The sequence below is a fragment of the Semicossyphus pulcher genome, unplaced genomic scaffold (assembly GCF_022749685.1).
Source record: "Semicossyphus pulcher isolate SPU_LCO1_2020_fin unplaced genomic scaffold, fSemPul1.0.p SCAF_7, whole genome shotgun sequence".
Taxonomy (NCBI): domain Eukaryota; kingdom Metazoa; phylum Chordata; class Actinopteri; order Labriformes; family Labridae; genus Semicossyphus; species Semicossyphus pulcher.
In genome coordinates this window covers 14,612,472-14,633,650 of record NW_027211748.1, presented here as the reverse complement: position 1 = coordinate 14,633,650, position 21,179 = coordinate 14,612,472, and the positions used below count along the sequence as shown (strand labels likewise).

General features: G+C 40.7%; 1 protein-coding gene across 1 annotated transcript in view; it reads right to left on the bottom strand.

Annotated features, from left to right (window-relative positions):
- obscnb (obscurin, cytoskeletal calmodulin and titin-interacting RhoGEF b) overlaps positions 1 to 21,179 on the bottom strand; it is a 64,853-nt gene that overhangs the window by 25,529 nt on the left and 18,145 nt on the right. The window contains exons 30-47 of the mRNA XM_069684734.1: positions 20,877 to 21,143; positions 20,453 to 20,719; positions 20,100 to 20,369; positions 19,748 to 20,017; positions 19,250 to 19,516; positions 17,953 to 18,219; positions 17,545 to 17,811; positions 16,597 to 16,863; positions 16,122 to 16,388; positions 15,632 to 15,898; positions 15,161 to 15,427; positions 14,687 to 14,953; positions 14,205 to 14,462; positions 13,531 to 13,605; positions 12,973 to 13,047; positions 12,350 to 12,445; positions 9,508 to 9,633; positions 8,771 to 8,851 (exon numbers count right to left, since the gene is read on the bottom strand). Of these exons, the coding sequence (XP_069540835.1) occupies positions 8,771 to 8,851; positions 9,508 to 9,633; positions 12,350 to 12,445; positions 12,973 to 13,047; positions 13,531 to 13,605; positions 14,205 to 14,462; positions 14,687 to 14,953; positions 15,161 to 15,427; positions 15,632 to 15,898; positions 16,122 to 16,388; positions 16,597 to 16,863; positions 17,545 to 17,811; positions 17,953 to 18,219; positions 19,250 to 19,516; positions 19,748 to 20,017; positions 20,100 to 20,369; positions 20,453 to 20,719; positions 20,877 to 21,143 (3,921 nt within the window). The remainder of the gene's footprint in view (positions 1 to 8,770; positions 8,852 to 9,507; positions 9,634 to 12,349; positions 12,446 to 12,972; positions 13,048 to 13,530; positions 13,606 to 14,204; positions 14,463 to 14,686; positions 14,954 to 15,160; positions 15,428 to 15,631; positions 15,899 to 16,121; positions 16,389 to 16,596; positions 16,864 to 17,544; positions 17,812 to 17,952; positions 18,220 to 19,249; positions 19,517 to 19,747; positions 20,018 to 20,099; positions 20,370 to 20,452; positions 20,720 to 20,876; positions 21,144 to 21,179) is intronic.

The following is a 21,179-nucleotide window of genomic DNA, read 5'->3' as shown; positions in this document are numbered from 1 at the left end:
GTTGTATCCAGCTTTGCAGGCTCTGGCTTTAGGACTGCTTCAGAAACAGCAGGCGTGTGAACTTCTGGAAAGGTAATTCATTTAATCAGACCTTAAATATCTACTATGATAAACACAGAGCAGCTCAAAGACTGGTATGAAAATGGATTTGCTGCAAATGCAACAGAGGATGTTGCTGAACTGATACATTTAAAAAAAGATCCAATATGTGACTTTAACTCATCATGAGCCAAGAAGAACAAATGGGTCAGACTACTGACAAAACCCTCAAGACACAAGGGCGCTTTGTCACTACGTAAGACATATGCCCTCACAGCATGTGCACTGACAAAACCCCAGCATCCAGAAACACTAATGACCCATTGAACCCAGAACACACAGCGTTCTTGGAGTTTCTCTGTAACATTACCACATACCTTCAACTCTCTTCTTGGCTTCTTGCTTCTCAGGTTCAACCCTGGAACTCTCTGCTGAGGCTGGTGACTTCTCTGCTGTAACTGAAGTCATTTGTAGACATATAATGCAGGTTTTAATTCAACTCGTAATTAACTGGAACTCCTCACCAACAGGCCAAACAAGACAGCAAATCAAAAGCAATTTTAGAGACACAATGTCCAAGACAGCACAATACCATCGACACTTTTCCATGTGACAGCGACAAAAGATCTTCACTTGTTTTTTTCCACAATACATATATGCATGCTATGTGCAACCACAAAAGCAGTATCTTAAAGAACGTACAGAGTGCCATGACCAAGAGCTTGTCAAACAAAGACAATAGTAACACAGAGGCAAATGGCAACCAACATCACCACATAGATGAGCTAATTTCAGAATTGTATAATTGTATTGTAAATATGACCAAAAAAGTGTCATATATAGTTAGATGATGTAAAACTATGGTTTCATGCCTTCCTCCACTTTCTTGGTATCCTGAGAGTGTACGGTCACAGCTGCTGGAGCATTTGGCAGCTTTTCTGCTGTGATAAAACATTACAGCCTGATTATACCTGATACATGACACCTCCACAAATCTCATTGTTGGAGTCTATTAGTGCAGCGAGCATTTAAAAAAAAAAACATGCTATATTTCAGCAACATCTTGCATTATACAATTCACTTTCATCTCTCAGACTGGTAAACTTCAACTCTGATCACAGACCTCTGAATGGATCTTTTAAGAGAAGTAAACATTTAAGCATCACACAGCGCACCAGTATACAGACGGACACATAAGCAGAGGGTCCAGGCCACAGTTAACAGTTTCTCTCACAAACCAGCATGTCTTGACTAACATGACCACTGACATCAATTACTGTCTATGCAGTATAATAAAAATTGTTGCTTGCAGTCTTTCCATCATGCCACTTACACCAAAAACCATGAGAAGCACAAACACTGCAAGGACATAACAGCTACGGCCAGGCATTTATACCAAAGATTATCAAATATTTACCATTTAGATCACTTTTGTCCATTGCCCATAACTTACAGCTACACAAAAAGCCAAAGCCAGACACATGACATGCTTGAGAGAGCATAAAAAGTGAGCAAAATTCTGTATGGATAAAACCTCAGCATCAAAAAGCACAAGGCTTAAAGGCTTAGTTGAAATTTTTGCATACCCTCTACTGTCTCTTTGGTCCCCTGCCTCTGTGTGTCTTGTTTAGCAGCGATTTCAGCATCAGTTTTTTTGACTAGGATAAAACACAACATTACCCTTACAATCTAACAGTAGTAGATTCTATAACCTGAACCTGACCAAACAACAACACTGACACACAGTCACTGATCCCTACTACTATTCCAAACAGGGGACCAGTTAAGCATTTATCAAGTCCGTCAAACAAAGCTCTTAGTTATTCCTTTCTGGAGACAACAACAATCCAAAGTACAGCATAACTGGCATCCACAAGTAAATACGAAGTGATCAACAACAAGCAAAACTGATACACAGCATACAAAACTCCAGATGGAAAACAACAGATTCAATGCAGATACATGAAGAGCAGGCTCTACAAAACTTCTACCTGTCACAGTTGTATCCAGCTTTGCAGGCTCTGGCTTTAGGACTGCTTCAGAAACAGCAGGCGTGTGAACTTCTGGAAGGGTAATTCATTTAATCAGACCTTAAATATCTACTATGATAAACTCAGAGCAGCTCAAAGACTGGTATAAAATGGATTTGCTGCAAATGTAACAGAGGATGTTGCTGAACTGATTCATTAAAAAAAGATCCAAATGTGACTTTAACTCATCATGAGCCAAGAAGAACAAATGGGTCAGACTACTGACAAAACCCTCAAGACACAAGGGCAGGGTTTTGACGAAACCCCAGCATCCAGAAACACTAATGACCCATTGAACCCAGAACACACAGCGTTCTTGGAGTTTCTCTGTAACATTACCACATACCTTCAACTCTCTTCTTGGCTTCTTGCTTCTCAGGCTCAACCCTGGAACTCTCTGCTGAGGCTGGTGACTTCTCTGCTGTAACTGAAGTCATTTGTAGACATATAATGTAGGTTTTAATTCAACTCGTAATTAACTGGAACTCTTCCCCAACAGGCCAAACAAGACAGCAAAACAAAAGCAATATGCCACAAGTTTTAGAGCCACAATGTCCAAGACAGCACAATATGTGCAACCACAAAAGCAGTATCATAAAAAAAATACGGAGAGTGCCATGACCAAGAGCTTGTCAAATAAAGACAATAGAAGCACAGAGACAAATGGCAACCAACATCACCACATAGATGAGCTAATATGTGCATTTAAAAAAAGTAATCTATAGTTAGGTAAAACTATGGTTTCATACCTCCCTCCACTTTCTTGGTATCCTGAGAGTGTACGGTCACAGCTGCTGGAGCATTTGGCAGCTTTTCTGCTTGATAAAACATGACAGCCTGATTATACCTGATACATGACACCTCCACAAATCTCATTGTTGGAGTCTATTAATGCAGCGAGCATTTGATAAACACACATGCTATATTTCAGCAACATCTTGCATTATACAATTCACTTCCATGTCTCAGACTGGTAAACTTCAACTCCAACCACAGACCTCTGAATGGATCTTTGAAGACAAGTAAACATTTAAGCATCACACAGCGCACCAGTATACAGACGAACACATAAGCAGAGGGTCCAGGCCATAGTTAACAGTTTCTCTCACAAACCATCATGTCTTCAGATACATGACCACTGACATCAATTACTGTCTGTGCAGTATAATTTTAACTTCCGCTTGCAGTCTTTCAATCATGCCGCTTACACCAAAAACCATAAGAAGCACAAACACTTAAAAACTGCTGTGCAAGAACATAACAGATATGGCCAGGCATTTCTGCTTTAAAAATTATTCAATATACCAAAATACAATTTACATCCCTTTTGTCCATTGCCCATTCTGTACATCTGCATAAAAAAAGCTAGAGCCAGACACATAACATGCTTGATACAGCATAGAAAGTGAGCAACATCCATACAGACAGAGCACCTGCATTGAAAAAGCACAAAGACAATAAATAGTTAAAATCTTTGCATACCATGTACTGTCTCTTTGGTCCCCTGCCTCTGTGTGTCTTGTTGTGCAGCGATTCCAGCAGCAGTTTTTACAGCTGGGATAAAACACAACATTACCCTCACAATCTAACAGTCGTAGATTCTACAACCTGAAGACAACAGATGACAGGAGCCAGGGAAGCACACACACACATACAATAACCCAGTACTTCCAGAGAATCTTGGGGCACTGCAATTTTGTTGTTGGATTAAACATGTCGATGTCCTTACAGGCAAATTGAGGGTTAGAAATTTCCACGAGAACAGCAAGCAATACATCAATAATCCATCACAAAGCAACAGCAACAGAACTGCCAAAGTGCCATAAACATACAGCATCAAAATATTCAACAGTCAATGCAGAACTGGTGTTAGCAGTAAATCCAATCACTCTAAACTCTCCAGTTTTACTTTCCTGTACAAACAACAACACTGATACACAGTCACTGATCCCTACTACTATTCCAAACAGAGGACCAGTTAAGCATTTATCAAGTCCGTCAAACAAAGCTCTTAGTTATTCCTTTCTGGAGACAACAATAATCCAAAATACAGCATAACTGGCATCCACAAGTAAATACAAAGTGATCAACAACAAGCAAAACTGATACACAGCATACAAAACTCCAGATGGAAAACAACAGATTCAATGCAGATACATGAAGAGCAGGCTCTACAAAACTTCTACCTGTCACAGTTGTATCCAGCTTTGCAGGCTCTGGCTTTAGGACTGCTTCAGAAACAGCAGGCGTGTGAACTTCTGGAAGGGTAATTCATTTAATCAGACCTTAAATATCTACTATGATAAACACAGAGCAGCTCAAAGACTGGTATAAACATGGATTTGCTGCAAATGCAACAGAGGATGTTGCTGAACTGATACATTTAAAAAAAGATCCAATATGTGACTTTAACTCATCATGAGCCAAGAAGAACAAATGGGCCAGACTACTGACAAAACCCTCAAGACACAAGGACGCTTTGTCACTACGTAAGACATATGCCCTCACAGCATGTGCACTGACAAAACCCCAGCATCCAGAAACACTAATGACCCATTGAACCCAGAACACACAGCGTTCTTGGAGTTTCTCTGTAACATTACCACATACCTTCAACTCTCTTCTTGGCTTCTTGCTTCTCAGGTTCAACCCTGGAACTCTCTGCTGAGGCTGGTGACTTCTCTGCTGTAACTGAAGTCATTTGTAGACATATAATGCAGGTTTTAATTCAACTCGTAATTAACTGGAACTCTTCACCAACAGGCCAAACAAGACAGCAAATCAAAAGCTATATGCCACAAGTTTTAGAGCCACAATGTCCAAGACAGCACAATACCATCGACACTTTTCCATGTGACAGCGACAAAAGATCTTCACTTGTTTGTTTTTTTTCACAATACATATATGCATGCTATGTGCAACCACAAAAGCAGTATCTTAAAGAACGTACAGAGTGCCATGACCAAGAGCTTGTCAAATAAAGACAATAGTAGCACAGAGGCAAATGGCAACCAACATCACCACATAGATGAGCTAATTTCAGAATTGTATAATTGTATTGTAAATATGACCAAAAAAGTGTCATATATAGTTAGATGATGTAAAACTATGGTTTCATGCCTTCCTCCACTTTCTTTGTATCCTGAGAGAGTACGGTCACAGCTGCTGGAGCATTTGGCAGCTTTTCTGCTGTGATAAAACATGACAGCCTGATTATACCTGATACATGACACCTCCACAAATCTCACTGTTGGAGTCTATTAGTGCAGCAAGCATTTAAAAAACACACATGCTATATTTCAGCAACATCTTGCATTATACAATTTACTTTCATCTCTCAGACTGGTAAACTTCAACTCTGATCACAGACCTCTGAATGGATCTTTTAAGAGAAGTAAACATTTAAGCATCACACAGCGCACCAGTATACAGACGGACACATAAGCAGAGGGTCCAGGCCACAGTTAACAGTTTCTCTCACAAACCAGCATGTCTTGACTAACATGACCACTGACATCAATTACTGTCTATGCAGTATAATAAAAATTGTTGCTTGCAGTCTTTCCATCATGCCACTTACACCAAAAACCATGAGAAGCACAAACACTGCAAGGACATAACAGCTACGGCCAGGCATTTATACCAAAGATTATCAAATATTTACCATTTAGATCACTTTTGTCCATTGCCCATAACTTACAGCTACACAAAAAGCTAAAGCCAGACACATGACATGCTTGAAAGAGCATAAAAAGTGAGCAAAATTCTGTATGGATAAAACCTCAGCATCAAAAAGCACAAGGCTTAAAGGCTTAGAGTTGAAATCTTTGCATACCCTGTACTGTCTCTTTGGTCCCCTGCCTCTGTGTGTCTTGTTTAGCAGCGATTTCAGCATCAGTTTTTTTGACTAGGATAAAACACAACATTACCCTTACAATCTAACAGTAGTAGATTCTATAACCTGAACCTGACCAAACAACAACGCTGATACACAGTCACTGATCCCGACTACTATTCCAAACAGGGGACCAGTTAAGCATGTATCAAGTCTGTCAAACAAAGCTCTTAGTTATTCCTTTCTGGAGACAACAACAATCCAAAGTACAGCATAACTGGCATCCACAAGTAAATACGAAGTGATCAACAACAAGCAAAACTGATACACAGCATACAAAACTCCAGATGGAAAACAACAGATTCGATGCAGATACATGAAGAGCAGGCTCTACAAAACTTCTACCTGTCACAGTTGTATCCAGCTTTGCAGGCTCTGGCTTTAGGACTGCTTCAGAAACAGCAGGCGTGTGAACTTCTGGAAGGGTAATTCATTTAATCAGACCTTAAATATCTACTATGATAAACACAGAGCAGCTCAAAGACTGGTATAAACATGGATTTGCTGCAAATGCAACAGAGGATGTTGCTGAACTGATACATTTAAAAAAAGATCCAATATGTGACTTTAACTCATCATGAGCCAAGAAGAACAAATGGGTCAGACTACTGACAAAACCCTCAAGACACAAGGGCGCTTTGTCACTACGTAAGACATATGCCCTCACAGCATGTGCACTGACAAAACCCCAGCATCCAGAAACACTAATGACCCATTGAACCCAGAACACACAGCGTTCTTGGAGTTTCTCTGTAACATTACCACATACCTTCAACTCTCTTCTTGGCTTCTTGCTTCTCAGGTTCAACCCTGGAACTCTCTGCTGAGGCTGGTGACTTCTCTGCTGTAACTGAAGTCATTTGTAGACATATAATGTAGGTTTTAATTCAACTCGTAATTAACTGGAACTCTTCCCCAACAGGCCAAACAAGACAGCAAATCAAAAGCAATTTTAGAGACACAATGTCCAAGACAGCACAATACCATCGACACTTTTCCATGTGACAGCGACAAAAGATCTTCACTTGTTTTTTTCCACAATACATATATGCATGCTATGTGCAACCACAAAAGCAGTATCTTAAAGAACGTACAGAGTGCCATGACCAAGAGCTTGTCAAACAAAGACAATAGTAACACAGAGGCAAATGGCAACCAACATCACCACATAGATGAGCTAATTTCAGAATTGTATAATTGTATTGTAAATATGACCAAAAAAGTGACATATATAGTTAGATGATGTAAAACTATGGTTTCATGCCTTCCTCCACTTTCTTGGTATCCTGAGAGAGTACGGTCACAGCTGCTGGAGCATTTGGCAGCTTTTTTGCTGTGATAAAACATGACAGCCTGATTATACCTGATACATGACACCTCCACAAATCTCATTGTTGGAGTCTATTAGTGCAGCGAGCATTTAAAAAAAAAAACATGCTATATTTCAGCAACATCTTGCATTATACAATTCACTTTCATCTCTCAGACTGGTAAACTTCAACTCCAATCACAGACCTCTGAATGGATCTTTTAAGAGAAGTAAACATTTAAGCATCACACAGCGCACCAGTATACAGACGGACACATAAGCAGAGGGTCCAGGCCACAGTTAACAGTTTCTCTCACAAACCAGCATGTCTTGACTAACATGACCACTGACATCAATTACTGTCTATGCAGTATAATAAAAATTGTTGCTTGCAGTCTTTCCATCATGCCACTTACACCAAAAACCATAAGAAGCACAAACACTGCAAGGACATAACAGCTACGGCCAGGCATTTATACCAAAGATTATCAAATATTTACCATTTAGATCACTTTTGTCCATTGCCCATAACTTACAGCTACACAAAAAGCTAAAGCCAGACACATAACATGCTTGAGAGAGCATAAAAAGTGAGCAAAATTCTGTATGGATAAAACCTCAGCATCAAAAAGCACAAGGCTTAAAGGCTTAGTTGAAATTTTTGCATACCCTCTACTGTCTCTTTGGTCCCCTGCCTCTGTGTGTCTTGTTTAGCAGCGATTTCAGCATCAGTTTTTTTGACTAGGATAAAACACAACATTACCCTTACAATCTAACAGTAGTAGATTCTATAACCTGAACCTGACCTAACAACAACACTGACACACAGTCACTGATCCCTACTACTATTCCAAACAGGGGACCAGTTAAGCATTTATCAAGTCCGTCAAACAAAGCTCTTAGTTATTCCTTTCTGGAGACAACAACAATCCAAAGTACAGCATAACTGGCATCCACAAGTAAATACAAAGTGATCAACAACAAGCAAACTGATACACAGCATACAAAACTCCAGATGGAAAACAACAGATTCAATGCAGATACATGAAGAGCAGGCTCTACAAAACTTCTACCTGTCACAGTTGTATCCAGCTTTGCAGGCTCTGGCTTTAGGACTGCTTCAGAAACAGCAGGCGTGTGAACTTCTGGAAAGGTAATTCATTTAATCAGACCTTAAATATCTACTATGATAAACACAGAGCAGCTCAAAGACTGGTATAAACATGGATTTGCTGCCAATGCAACAGAGGATGTTGCTGAACTGATACATTTAAAAAAAGATCCAATATGTGACTTTAACTCATCATGAGCCAAGAAGAACAAATGGGTCAGACTACTGACAAAACCCTCAAGACACAAGGACGCTTTGTCACTACGTAAGACATATGCCCTCACAGCATGTGCACTGACAAAACCCCAGCATCCAGAAACACTAATGACCCATTGAACCCAGAACACACAGCGTTCTTGGAGTTTCTCTGTAACATTACCACATACCTTCAACTCTCTTCTTGGCTTCTTGCTTCTCAGGTTCAACCCTGGAACTCTCTGCTGAGGCTGGTGACTTCTCTGCTGTAACTGAAGTCATTTGTAGACATATAATGTAGGTTTTAATTCAACTCGATATTAACTGGAACTCTTCACCAACAGGCCAAACAAGACAGCAAAACAAAAGCAATATGCCACAAGTTTTAGAGCCACAATGTCCAAGACAGCACAATACCATCTAAACTTTTCCATGTGACAGCGACAAAAGATCTTCACTTGTTTGTTTTTTTTCACAATACATATATTCATGCTGTGTGTAACCACAGAAGCAGTATCATAAAAAACATACGGAGAGTGCCATGACCAAGAGCTTGTCAAACAAAGACAATAGTAGCACAGAGGCAAATAGCAACCAACATCACCACATAGATGAGCTAATTTGCGAATTTAAAAAAAGTCATTTATAGTTAGGTGAAACTATGGTTTCTCTCACCAACCAACGTGTCTTAAGTAATATGACAACGTACATCAATTACAGCTATGGCCAGGCATGTATACTTCAAAGATTATTCAATATACAATTTACATTCATTTTGTCCATTGCCCATTCTGTACATCTGCACAAAAAGCTAGAGCCAGACACATAACATGCTTGATACAGCATAGAAAGTGAGCAACATCCATACAGACAGAACACCTGCATTGAAAAAGCACAAAGACAATAAAGATTTAAAATCTTTGCATACCCTGTACTGTCTCTTTGGTCCCCTGCCTCTGTGTGTCTTGTTTTGCAGTGATTCCAGCAGCAGTTTTTTTAACTAGGATAAAACACAACATTACCCTCACAATCATACAGTCGTAGATTCTATAACCTGAAGACAACAGATGACAGGAGCCAGGGAAGCACACACACACATACAATAACATGTCCTTTTTGTCTTAAACATGTCGATGTCCTTAGAGTCAAATTGAGGATTAGCAAGATCAATGAAAACAGCGAGCAATACTTCAAAAAAGCTACAAGCAAAAAATCAATAACAGCCTCTTTTTCCTCAGAGATCATTATCAATAATCCATCACAAAGCAACAGCAACAGAACTGCCAAAGTGCCATAAACATACAGCATCAAAATATTCAACAGTCAATGCAGAACTGGTGTTAGCAGTACATCCAATCACTCTACACTCTCCAGTTTTACTTTCTTGCACAAACAACAACACTGATACACAGTCACTGATCCCTACTACTATTCCAAACAGGGGACCAGTTAAGCATTTATCAAGTCTGTCAAACAAAGCTCTTAGTTATTCCTTTCTGGAGACAACAATAATCCAAAGTACAGCATAACTGGCATCCACAAGTAAATACGAAGTGATCAACAACAAGCAAAACTGATACACAGCATACAAAACTCCAGATGGAAAACAACAGATTCGATGCAGATACATGAAGAGCAGGCTCTACAAAACTTCTACCTGTCACAGTTGTATCCAGCTTTGCAGGCTCTGGCTTTAGGACTGCTTCAGAAACAGCAGGCGTGTGAACTTCTGGAAGGGTAATTCATTTAATCAGACCTTAAATATCTACTATGATAAACACAGAGCAGCTCAAAGACTGGTATAAACATGGATTTGCTGCAAATGCAACAGAGGATGAACTGAAAACCCTCAAGACACAAGGACGCTTTGTAACAACATAACAGTCTGAACTGTGGCATATGCCTTCATAGCATGTGCATTGACAAAACCCCAGCATCCAGAAACACTAATGACCCATTGAACCCAGAACACACAGTGTTCTTGGAGTATCTCTGTAACATTACCACATACCTTTAACTCTCTTCTTGGCTTCTTGCTTCTCAGGCTCAACCCTGGAACTCTCTGCTGAGGCTGGTGACTTCTCTGCTGTAACTGAAGTCATTTGTAGACATATAATGTAGGTTTTAATTCAACTCGTAATTAACTGGAACTCTTCACCAACAGGCCAAACAAGACAGCAAATCAAAAGCTATATGCCACAAGTTTTAGAGCCACAATGTCCAAGACAGCACAATATGTGCAACCACAAAAGCAGTATCTTAAAGAACGTACAGAGTGCCATGACCAAGAGCTTGTCATACAAAGACAATAGAAGCACAGAGGCAAATGGCAACCAACATCACCACATAGATGAGCTAATCTCAGAATAACAAAGAAAAAGTAATTCTTAGTTAGGTAAAACTATGGTTTCATACCTTCCTCCACTTTCTTGGTATCCTGAGAGAGTACGGTCACAGCTGCTGGAGCATTTGGCAGCTTTTCTGCTGTGATAAAACATGACAGTCTGATTATACCTGATACATGACACCTCCACAAATCTCATTGTTGGAGTCTATTAATGCAGCGAGCATTTGATAAACACACATGCTATATTTCAGCAACATCTTGCATTATACAATTCACTTCCATCTCTCAGACTGGTAAACTTCAACTCTGATCACAGACCTCTGAATGGATCTTTTAAGAGAAGTAAACATTTAAGCATCACACAGCGCACCAGTATACAGACGGACACATAAGCAGAGGGTCCAGGCCACAGTTAACAGTTTCTCTCACAAACCAGCATGTCTTCAGATACATGACAACGTACATCAATTACTGTTTATGCAGTATAATTATAACTTCTGCTTACAGTCTTTCAATCATGCCACTTACACCAAAAACCATGAGAAGCACAAACACTTAAAAACTGCTGTGCAAGAACATAACAGCTATGGCCAGGCATTTCTGCTTTAAAAATTATTCAATATACCAAGGTACAATTTACATCCCCTTTGTCCATTGCCCATTCTGTACATCTGCATAAAAAAAGCTAGAGCCAGACACATAACATGCTTGATACAGCATAGAAAGTGAGCAACATCCATACAGACAGAACACCTGCATTGAAAAAGCACAAGGACAACAAATAGTTAAAAACTTTGCATACCCTGTACTGTCTCTTTGGTCCCCTGCCTCTGTGTGTCTTGTTTTGCAGTGATTCCAGCAGCAGTTTTTACAACTGGGATAAAACACAACATTACCCTCACAATCTTATAGTAGTAGATTCTACAACTTGAAGACAACAGATGACAGGAGCCAGGGAAGCACACACACACACATACAATAACCCAGTACTTGCAGTGAAACTTGGGCCACTAACATTTTTGTTGTTGGGTTATAAGTGTCGATGTGCTTACAGTCAAATTGAGTGTTAACAACAATATCCGTGAAAACAGAAAGCAATACTTCAATAAAGCTACAAACAAAAAATAAACAAGAGCCTCTTTTTCCTCAGAGATCATTATCAATAATCCATCACAAAGCAACAGTAACAGAACTGCCAAAGTGCCATAAACATACAGCATCGAAATATGCAGAGCTGATGTCAGTAGCAAATCCAGTCTGAGGTGATGCAATGCCCTCCAAACACTCCAGTTTGACTTTCTTGTGAAGTGTTTTTCTGCAGGCTTTAAATTACATCTCAAATACATCAAATGTTGACCATGCTTACAGTATTGACAGATCTCACAGTTGCTGACAAAAGCCATGCAAACAAGTCTCTCTTTACCTTCAGGTCCCAATTTCAGCTGTTGTGAATCTCTCTCAATCTCCTGTTTGAGCAGCTGCTGTTTAGGGGTCTGTCCAGTCGTTGGCAGAGTGACAGCTAAAAAATTGAACACAACATTGGACCCACAATGTTTAAATGCTTTCAGACAGCTGTAATAATTGCTGATCGGAACAAAGACGTGTCTCCAAACCAATGAGTCAGCCTCCATGCAACAAAGTAACCCAAAGACCACGGATAATTCACAGATGTTGAGATTAAAACGATGCTCTTTTTCAACAACAGTAGCGCAAGCCCCAAAAAAACAGAGATCACAACATTTAACACCTGAATATAAGTGGTACATTTACCAGCAGGCGCATGATAAAGCACAGGTGAGGTCAGCAATGTAACAGTAGAGTAAACCATATACAGCCTTAGAGCAATTCCTTTAGCCAACAGGAAGCCAATTCATAACATAACAAGCTTTTGATTTATGACAACAATCAGCAGCCAAGCCATGGAGTGAAAGTCGAGTTATAACTGTTTTTCATTTTTTGCTTAACAAAGCAATGCATTGCACAGACTGTTTCTTACAACCTCAAAAGGACAGAATAACCAAGAAAAGCTTAGAAACTATAAATTACCTTCTACTGTCTCATTTATCTCTTGCCTCCTCTGCTTGTCGTTGGCAGCCACAGACACAGTTTGAAGAGTCCTGGCTGAAATACAAATGTGATACAGACAGGAATGCTGTGTGCCGTGTCCAACCAGGCAAATATCATGTTAAGGACAATTAATCATGCCAAACATAAGTAATATGCACATATAGACTTCAGCCGACAACAGGGATCCTCAAACCATCAACAGACCACTGGCATAAATAAAAGGCTTCTTTGTCTTCTGTGTTTTAAATGAGCCAGGTATTTCACATATACTGCATACAGATGGAAAAGGCCAACATGAAAACTGTAACACAATCCAACGATAAGAAGCAGAAGCTCGCAAAAACTGCAACCTTAAAAAGCTGGTCAACTCGAAAGAAATAATGCTGTAAGAATACATCTATCATAACCTGTACAGGCCAAAAGGCACAAGTCCAATTTAAGGGCAGACTGCACATGGCAACACAAGACCATTATCAAGATGGACAGAGCACATAAAGCTGAAAGTCAAGCCAGCAAAATGACAGATTCCCTTCATACCTTCAGTTGTTTCTTTTATTTCCTGCCTCTTAGATTCCAGTTTTGTGGTCGTAGTAGAAGCCGACAGCTTCACAGCTGAGAGGACACAATTTGAATTCAACACGTTACCATCATACTTAGAAACTAAGTGTCACTGCACCAAATGAGTCAATAAATTTGTAAATAAGTAAATAAAGATCAAACGGCTTAAATGATTAATTAGACAGGAACAGTAAACAGGAACCCTGCAAACAGAAATGATCAATTGACAACACTACTACCAATAAAAAAATGAAGTGATGATATATCTTGTAAGAAAAGAGAATGGTAAAAAAAAAACTCTGCATCACAGCAGGAAAACGATTAAGACGAAGCCATCCAAACCTTTCATACACGACATACAACGTAAAGGAAGCAGCTGACAAATCTGTGTGGACACCCATATGGGAAGCTGACATGTTATGAAGCAGCAACAGACGACAAGAAACAGGAACACCATAAGCCAAAGCAAGCGCTTCAATAAAAGTGCTGCAGTTGAAAAAACAAAACAAAACAGAATGTAGTACAAACAATCATCCATCAACTCTACATACAGTTTTAAAGCTATTATTATTATGACATCCCAAAATGCATTTTCTCACTTACACCAGCCCCTCTATAAACACTGTAGAGGTCTAAAACACAAATCCTCCTACCCTTGATCTTGATGCTAGCTGTAGTCTTTTGGTCTCCACACACACAGCTGTAGTCTCCACTATCTTCTGGCGCCACTTTTTTGATAAGGATTTCATTGACAGAGGCCTTTTGGTTCATCTGGTACTTTTCTCCAGACTTCAGGACACGGGCAAACTTCTTCCACTCCACTGGGACTCCAGGTTTAGAGATCTCACAACGCAGAGTAATGTCAGCCCCCTCCTCGGCCTCCTGGCTCTCCAGCTTCTGTTTGAAGGTCACTGGTTGGGCTGAGCATTTATTTGTTATTAGAAACCAGTCCACAAAATATAAAAAAGTCAAAATAAAAACAATAAATACATTAAATTGGTACAAAAAAAACACATAAGACAAACACTGACAGTTTACAATCAACAATGACATGTAGACTCCAGAACAAACATGTACACTGCACTGTAAACAAAGAAAATGTTACTTAAAAAAATCTTTAAAACCCTCCTCCTACCCTTGATATTGAGGCTCGCTGTGGTCTTTTGGTCTGCACACACACAGCTGTAGTCTCCACTGTCTTCGGGCACCACCTTGTTAATCAGTAGCTCATTGACAGAGGCCTTCTGCTTCATCTGGTACTTTTCTCCAGACTTCAGGACCTGTGTCCCCTTCTTCCACTCCACTGGCACTCCAGGTTTCGAGATCTCACAACGCAGAGTAATGTCAGCCCCCTCCTCGGCCTCCTGGCTCTCCAGCTTCTGTTTGAAGGTCACTGGTTGGGCTGAGCATTTATTTGCTGGTTAGCATACACTGGCAAACCATTACATAAAACATAAAATACGTACAAAACAAAAAAAAGCACAGAACGCCGAAGACAAACGCTGATAATTGGCAATCCATGATTACATGCAGTCTACATTACACATTGTTTCAATATTTACAAAGAAAAAACTGCTTTACAATTCTTCCAACTGAATCCTCCTCCTACCCTTGATATTGAGGCTAGCTGTGGTCTTTTGGTCTCCACACACACAGCTGTAGTCTCCACTGTCTTCGGGCACCACTTTGTTGATCAGTAGCTCATTCACAGAGGCCTTCTGCTTCATCTGGTACTTTTCTCCAGACTTCAGGACCTGTGTCCCCTTTTTCCACTCCACTGGCACTCCAGGTTTCGAGATCTCACAACGCAGAGTAATGTCAGACCCCTCCTCGGCCTCCTGGCTCTCCAGCTTCTGTTTGAAGGTCACTGGTTGGGCTGAGCATTTATTTGTTGGTTAGCATACACTGACAAGCCATTACATAAAAGATAAAATACGTACAGAACAAAAACCAAAAACACAGAAGACAAACACTAAAAAACTGCAATCTATGATGACATGCAGACTCCAAAACACACGTGCCTAAGTATGTTCAAACAAAAAGCTGCTTTAAACTGACTCTTTGAAAATCCTCCTCCTACCCTTGATATTGAGGCTAGCTGTGGTCTTTTGGTCTCCACACACACAGCTGTAGTTTCCACTGTCTTCTGGCACCACCTTGTTAATCAGTAGCTCATTGACAGAGGCCTTCTGCTTCATCTGGTACTTTTCTCCAGACCTCAGGACCTGTGTCCCCTTCTTCCACTCCACTGGGGCTCCAGATTTAGAGAGCTCACAGTGCAGAGTAACACTGGCTCCTTCCTCAGCCTCCTGGCTCTCCAGCTTCTGTTTGAAGGTCACTGGTTGGGCTGAGCATTCATCAGGAATTAGAACCCAGTGGTATGCCATTGCATAAAAACAAAACAATAATTACATAAAAATGATACAAAAAAACACAGAACATTGAAGACAGTAGACAAGGCTGACAATTTAGAATCAATAATGACATGCAGACTCCAAAACAAACAACAAAACAAAAAATCTTCTTAATTAAATAAAAACAAACAGATTCTTTGAATACCCTCTTCCTACCCTTGATATTGAGGCTAGCTGTGGTCTTTTGGTCTCCACACACACAGCTGTAGTCTCCACTGTCTTCTGGCAACACTTTGTTGATCAGTAGCTCATTCACAGAGGCCTTCTGCTTCATCTGGTACTTTTCTCCAGACTTCAGGACCTGTGTCCCCTTCTTCCACTCCACTGGCACTCCAGGTTTCGAGATCTCACAACGCAGAGTAATGTCAGACCCCTCCTCGGCCTCCTTGCTCTCCAGCTTCTGTTTGAAGGTCACTGGTTGGGCTGAGCATTTATTTGCTGGTTAGCATACATTGGCAAACCATTACATAAAACATAAAATACGTACAAAACAAAAAAAAAGCACAGAACGCAGAAGACAAACGCTGATAATTGGCAATCCATGATGACATGCAGTCTACATTACACACAGTTTCAATATTTACAAAGAAAAAACTTCTTTACAATTCTTCCAACTGAATCCTCCTCCTACCCTTGATCTTAAGGCTAGCTGAGGTCGTCTGGTCTCCACACACACAGCTGTAGTCCCCACTGTCTTCTGGCAACACTTTGTTGATCAGTAGCTCATTCACAGAGGCCTTCTGCTTCATCTGGTACTTTTCTCCAGACTTCAGGGCCTGTGTCCCCTTCTTCCACTCCACTGGCACTCCAGGTTTAGAAATCTCACAACGCAGAGTAATGTCAGACCCCTCCTCGGCCTCCTGGCTCTCCAGCTTCTGTTTGAAGGTCACTGGTTGGGCTGAGCATTTATTTGATGGTTAGCATACACTGGCAAGCCATTACATAAAACATAAAATACGTACAAAACAAAAAAAAGCACAGAACGCAGAAGACAAACGCTGATAATTGGCAATCCATGATGACATGCAGTCTACATTACACAGTGTTTCCATATTTACAAACAAAAAACAGCTTTACAAATCTTCCAACTGAATCCTCCTCCTACCCTTGATCTTAAGGCTAGCTGAGGTCTTTTGGTCTCCACACACACAGCTGTAGTCTCCACTGTCTTCGGCCACCACTCTATTAATCAGTAGCTCATTGACAGAGGCCTTCTGCTTCATCTGGTACTTTTCTCCAGACTTCAGGACCTGTGTCCCCTTCTTCCACTCCACTGGCACTCCAGGTTTAGAAATCTCACAACGCAGAGTAATGTCAGACCCCTCCTCGGCCTCCTTGCTCTCCAGCTTCTGTTTGAAGGTCACTGGTTGGGCTGAGCATTTATTTGATGGTTAGCATACATTGGCATGCCATTACATAAAACATATAATAAGTACAAAACAAAAAAAAGCACAGAACGCAGAAGACAAACGCTGATAATTAGCAATCCATGATGACATGCAGTCTACATTACACAGTGTTTCCATATTTACAAACAAAAAACTGCTTTACAATTCTTCCAACTGAATCCTCCTCCTACCCTTGATCTTAAGGCTAGCTGAGGTCTTTTGGTCTCCACACACACAGCTGTAGTCTCCACTGTCTTCGGGCACCACTTTCTTAATCAGTAGCTCATTCACAGAGGCCTTCTGCTTCATCTGGTACTTTTCTCCAGACTTCATGGCCTGTGTTCCCTTCTTCCACTCCACTGGCACTCCAGGTTTCGAGAGCTCACATCGCAGAGTAACACTGGCTCCTTCCTCAGCCTCCTGGCTCTCCAGCTTCAGTTTGAAGGTGGGCGGCAATGCTATACAACCAAGTTTTCATTACTTATAAATATCAAGTAATAATTGTTAACAAAGGTTATGATTCAAACAACAGAAGTGTAACTCCTTTGGAAAATACACCACAAGCACACAAAACCAAGAAATACTTAACGTTCCCATACCAACGACTTTCACAGTTGCAGATGTCTTCTGGTCCCCGCACACGCAAAAATACTCTCCAATATCTTCAACCTTCAGATCCTTTATCAGAAGCTCACAGGAGGTCTCTTCCTGCTTCATCCTATACTTCTCTCCAGCTTTGAGAATTTCCGAGCCTTTCTTCCACTGAATGTCAGCTGCAGGTTTTGATATCTTGCAGCAAAGAGTCACAGTCTCTCCTTCGGTTTTCTCCTGGTTCTTGAGCGTCTCTTTAAAACTGGCAGGCAGGGCTAAAAAATGAAGAATGACTTGATTATATCAAACTGTGTAGTATTTTGATGGGTTGTGATGGAGAATGGAAAGTGAGTAGCAGTGAAGATAATGCTCCCGTCATCCAACGCTGGGTGTTGGAAGCCAAAAATGATTACAACAGTTGGACTGATCTTCCTTTTGATAAAGGTTTTCCTAAAACAATGCACTCTACAAACAAAAACAAACTTTCCCATTACAATACTACAGAATTGAATCATTTTTCAAATGCACAGAGGATAACCAACAAAGGAATCATTCATTGCAGTTCAGTGCAGTGTGGAGACCATGCATGACAAGACAATGCATTTGGGAACAGGTCTTTTTGAGACATTTGCACATGCTAATGGAAGCATTTTACATTTGTGGATGTGCCAGCAGTATCTCAATCGTACAAACCCATGACAAAGAGGAAATAAAAATGACAAACAAAAGAGCAAAGTAGATCTTAGCGTACAACCCTGGCAGTGCAAAATACCAAACAACAAGCTTCTTCTTGGAAAATGCAGGAGATTTAGAAAGAAACCTTCCCCTAGAACAGGAATACCCCTGAGGGGGCCTGGATGCAGCAGCGTACCACCGTACATGAGGCAGATCAGGAGGACTGACATGGCAAACAAATGCAGCAGATTCCCATTCAAACAATACAAACATCCTGTGGTTTTTCTGCTATAATCTCCAACTGGCCTTGAAAGAAAAACCAAACCAAGCTCTGGTAGAAGTCAACATTCATCTCATTCCCCTCAAAACCTTGCAAAATACATTATGAGTGAAATTGTCAGATAAGTGTTTAATTTCTTGTTCCTTTCTACCTTTGTGTGAATATAACATTTTTTTCTTGTATTAAAAATGATTTGTATGAAAATAGCCAGCATCAGGGAAGACATAAATACTTACCATCATCCACTCTAAACCCTCCCTGAGTCATCAGACTAACAGAACAATCAATACTCAGATAACTTAATAACACAAGAACTTACCCTAAACTTGTATACATATTGAAGATCTTACCATTTACTGTCAGCTTTGCCATGCTCTTAGCAGTGCCCACGTCACAGGTGTAGATATCAGTGTCCTTCTCCTCCAAGTGTTTGATAGTTAGAGTTAAGACCGCCTCCTTCTGGGACATCTCGTATCGACCTCCAGCCTTGAGCTCTGAGTGACCTTTCAGCCAGACAACAGTGGATGGGGTTTGTGCAGTCTCACATTGCAAGGTCACGGAGCTCTTTTCCTCTGCCTTGCTGTCCTTTAGAGCTTTAGTGAATTTATGGATCGGCTCTGTAAAAAGAAAATGATTAAAATGAGGGATTGGATGAAACTTGCTTTCAGAAAATTACATAATCAAAAAATCGGTGCTCCTGGTGTTTACTACAGATATTGGTTAGCTTTCTCACACAGTCTTTACATACAGTAAGTCTTAGGCTCCGTAGATATCTTAAATGCTCCTACACTGTAACAGATTTAAATTTTAGTAAGATGAAAGTATAAATGCAGAATCTTTCCTCTTACCCTTAATTTCCAGTTTGGCTCTGGTGGTTGCACCTCCAACGACTTCACAGCTGTACTCTCCAGAGTCTTGAGCAGAGACATTATGGATGATCAACTTCATGACCTTATCCTCCTGGCTAAGGTCATACTTCTGGCTCTTTTTGATGGCTTTGCCTTCCTTGGACCACTTTACAGTAGAAGTAACCTGTGTTACCTCACAGGTAAATACCGCATCTTCCCCTTGAACAGAACTAACGTTCTGGAGTCCTTTCGACACAGATGAGGCTTTGCCTGCAATAAAGGAGGATGGCATACTTAATACTGTAATGTCTGTAGTTTTGCTGAGCCTCATAAAATTAGACATATAACACACCTTCAACTGTTAATGTTGTTTTGGAGCTCAGCTCTTTAAGGCTGAAGGCCACCTCTCCAGCATCAGCAGCAGTAACATCCTTTATGGTCAGCATGTACTTGCGTCCTTTACTTGTGACTTTGAAGCGGCCGCTGTTTGTGACAGTTTGCCCATTAAGAGTCCAGGAACACTCATCTGTGCTCTCACGAGATAAGATGCACTCAAAGCCACATGTCTCTCCCTCATTCACCTCAGCTGACTTCAGCCATTTGGTTATTCCGATGCCAATCTCTAAATGTGGGAGAGTAGAGAGTTTTAAGTTGATGCCAAACAACACAAATATGAATATATGGATTTCATACAACAGTACCCACCTCTTACAGTGACCTTTGATTTCGAAACCTCAGTTCCCAGATCACAACTATACTCTCCAGCATCTTCTTTGGTGACGTCTTTGATGATCAGTCCCAAAGACTTGCCTGTGTGAAGGAGCTCGTACTTTGGTCCAGCCTTCAAGACCTTGCCTTCTTTTCTCCATGAGGGCGACACCCTGGGCTTGGACGCCTCACACGCCAGAGTTATCATGCCTTTCTCCTCTCCTATGACATCATCTAGAGACTTGAGGAACACAGCACGCTTCTCTGGAGGGAAACACACAGTAGAGAAGAACTTAAAGATATACTGTATATTATCTTCTCACATTCTGGGTGGAATGGGGTGGCCCACATTGACAGAATTCATAAAAAGTTGATTTTCAGAACAATTGCCAATGCTTGTAAAAGTAATAAAAGGTCTTACCTTTAACTTTGAGCGTCACAGACTCTTTGACCTTGCGGACTTGGAAGGTGATAGTCCCACCATCTTGAGGTGCCAAGTTTTTCAGTGTGAGCTTGTGAAGCTTCCCGTCATGAGCTATAGTGTTGACTTCATTAGTGAAGAGCACCTTGTCATTTAAACGCCACTGCACCTCTTCATCCGCATAGTTGATCTCGCATGTAAGCACTGCATCGCTATCTTCATCAACCTCTGTGTCAGTCAAGTGCTTGGTGATTTTAATTTCACGCACTGTACAGAAGAAACAAGAAAAGTTCAGTTTGAAGA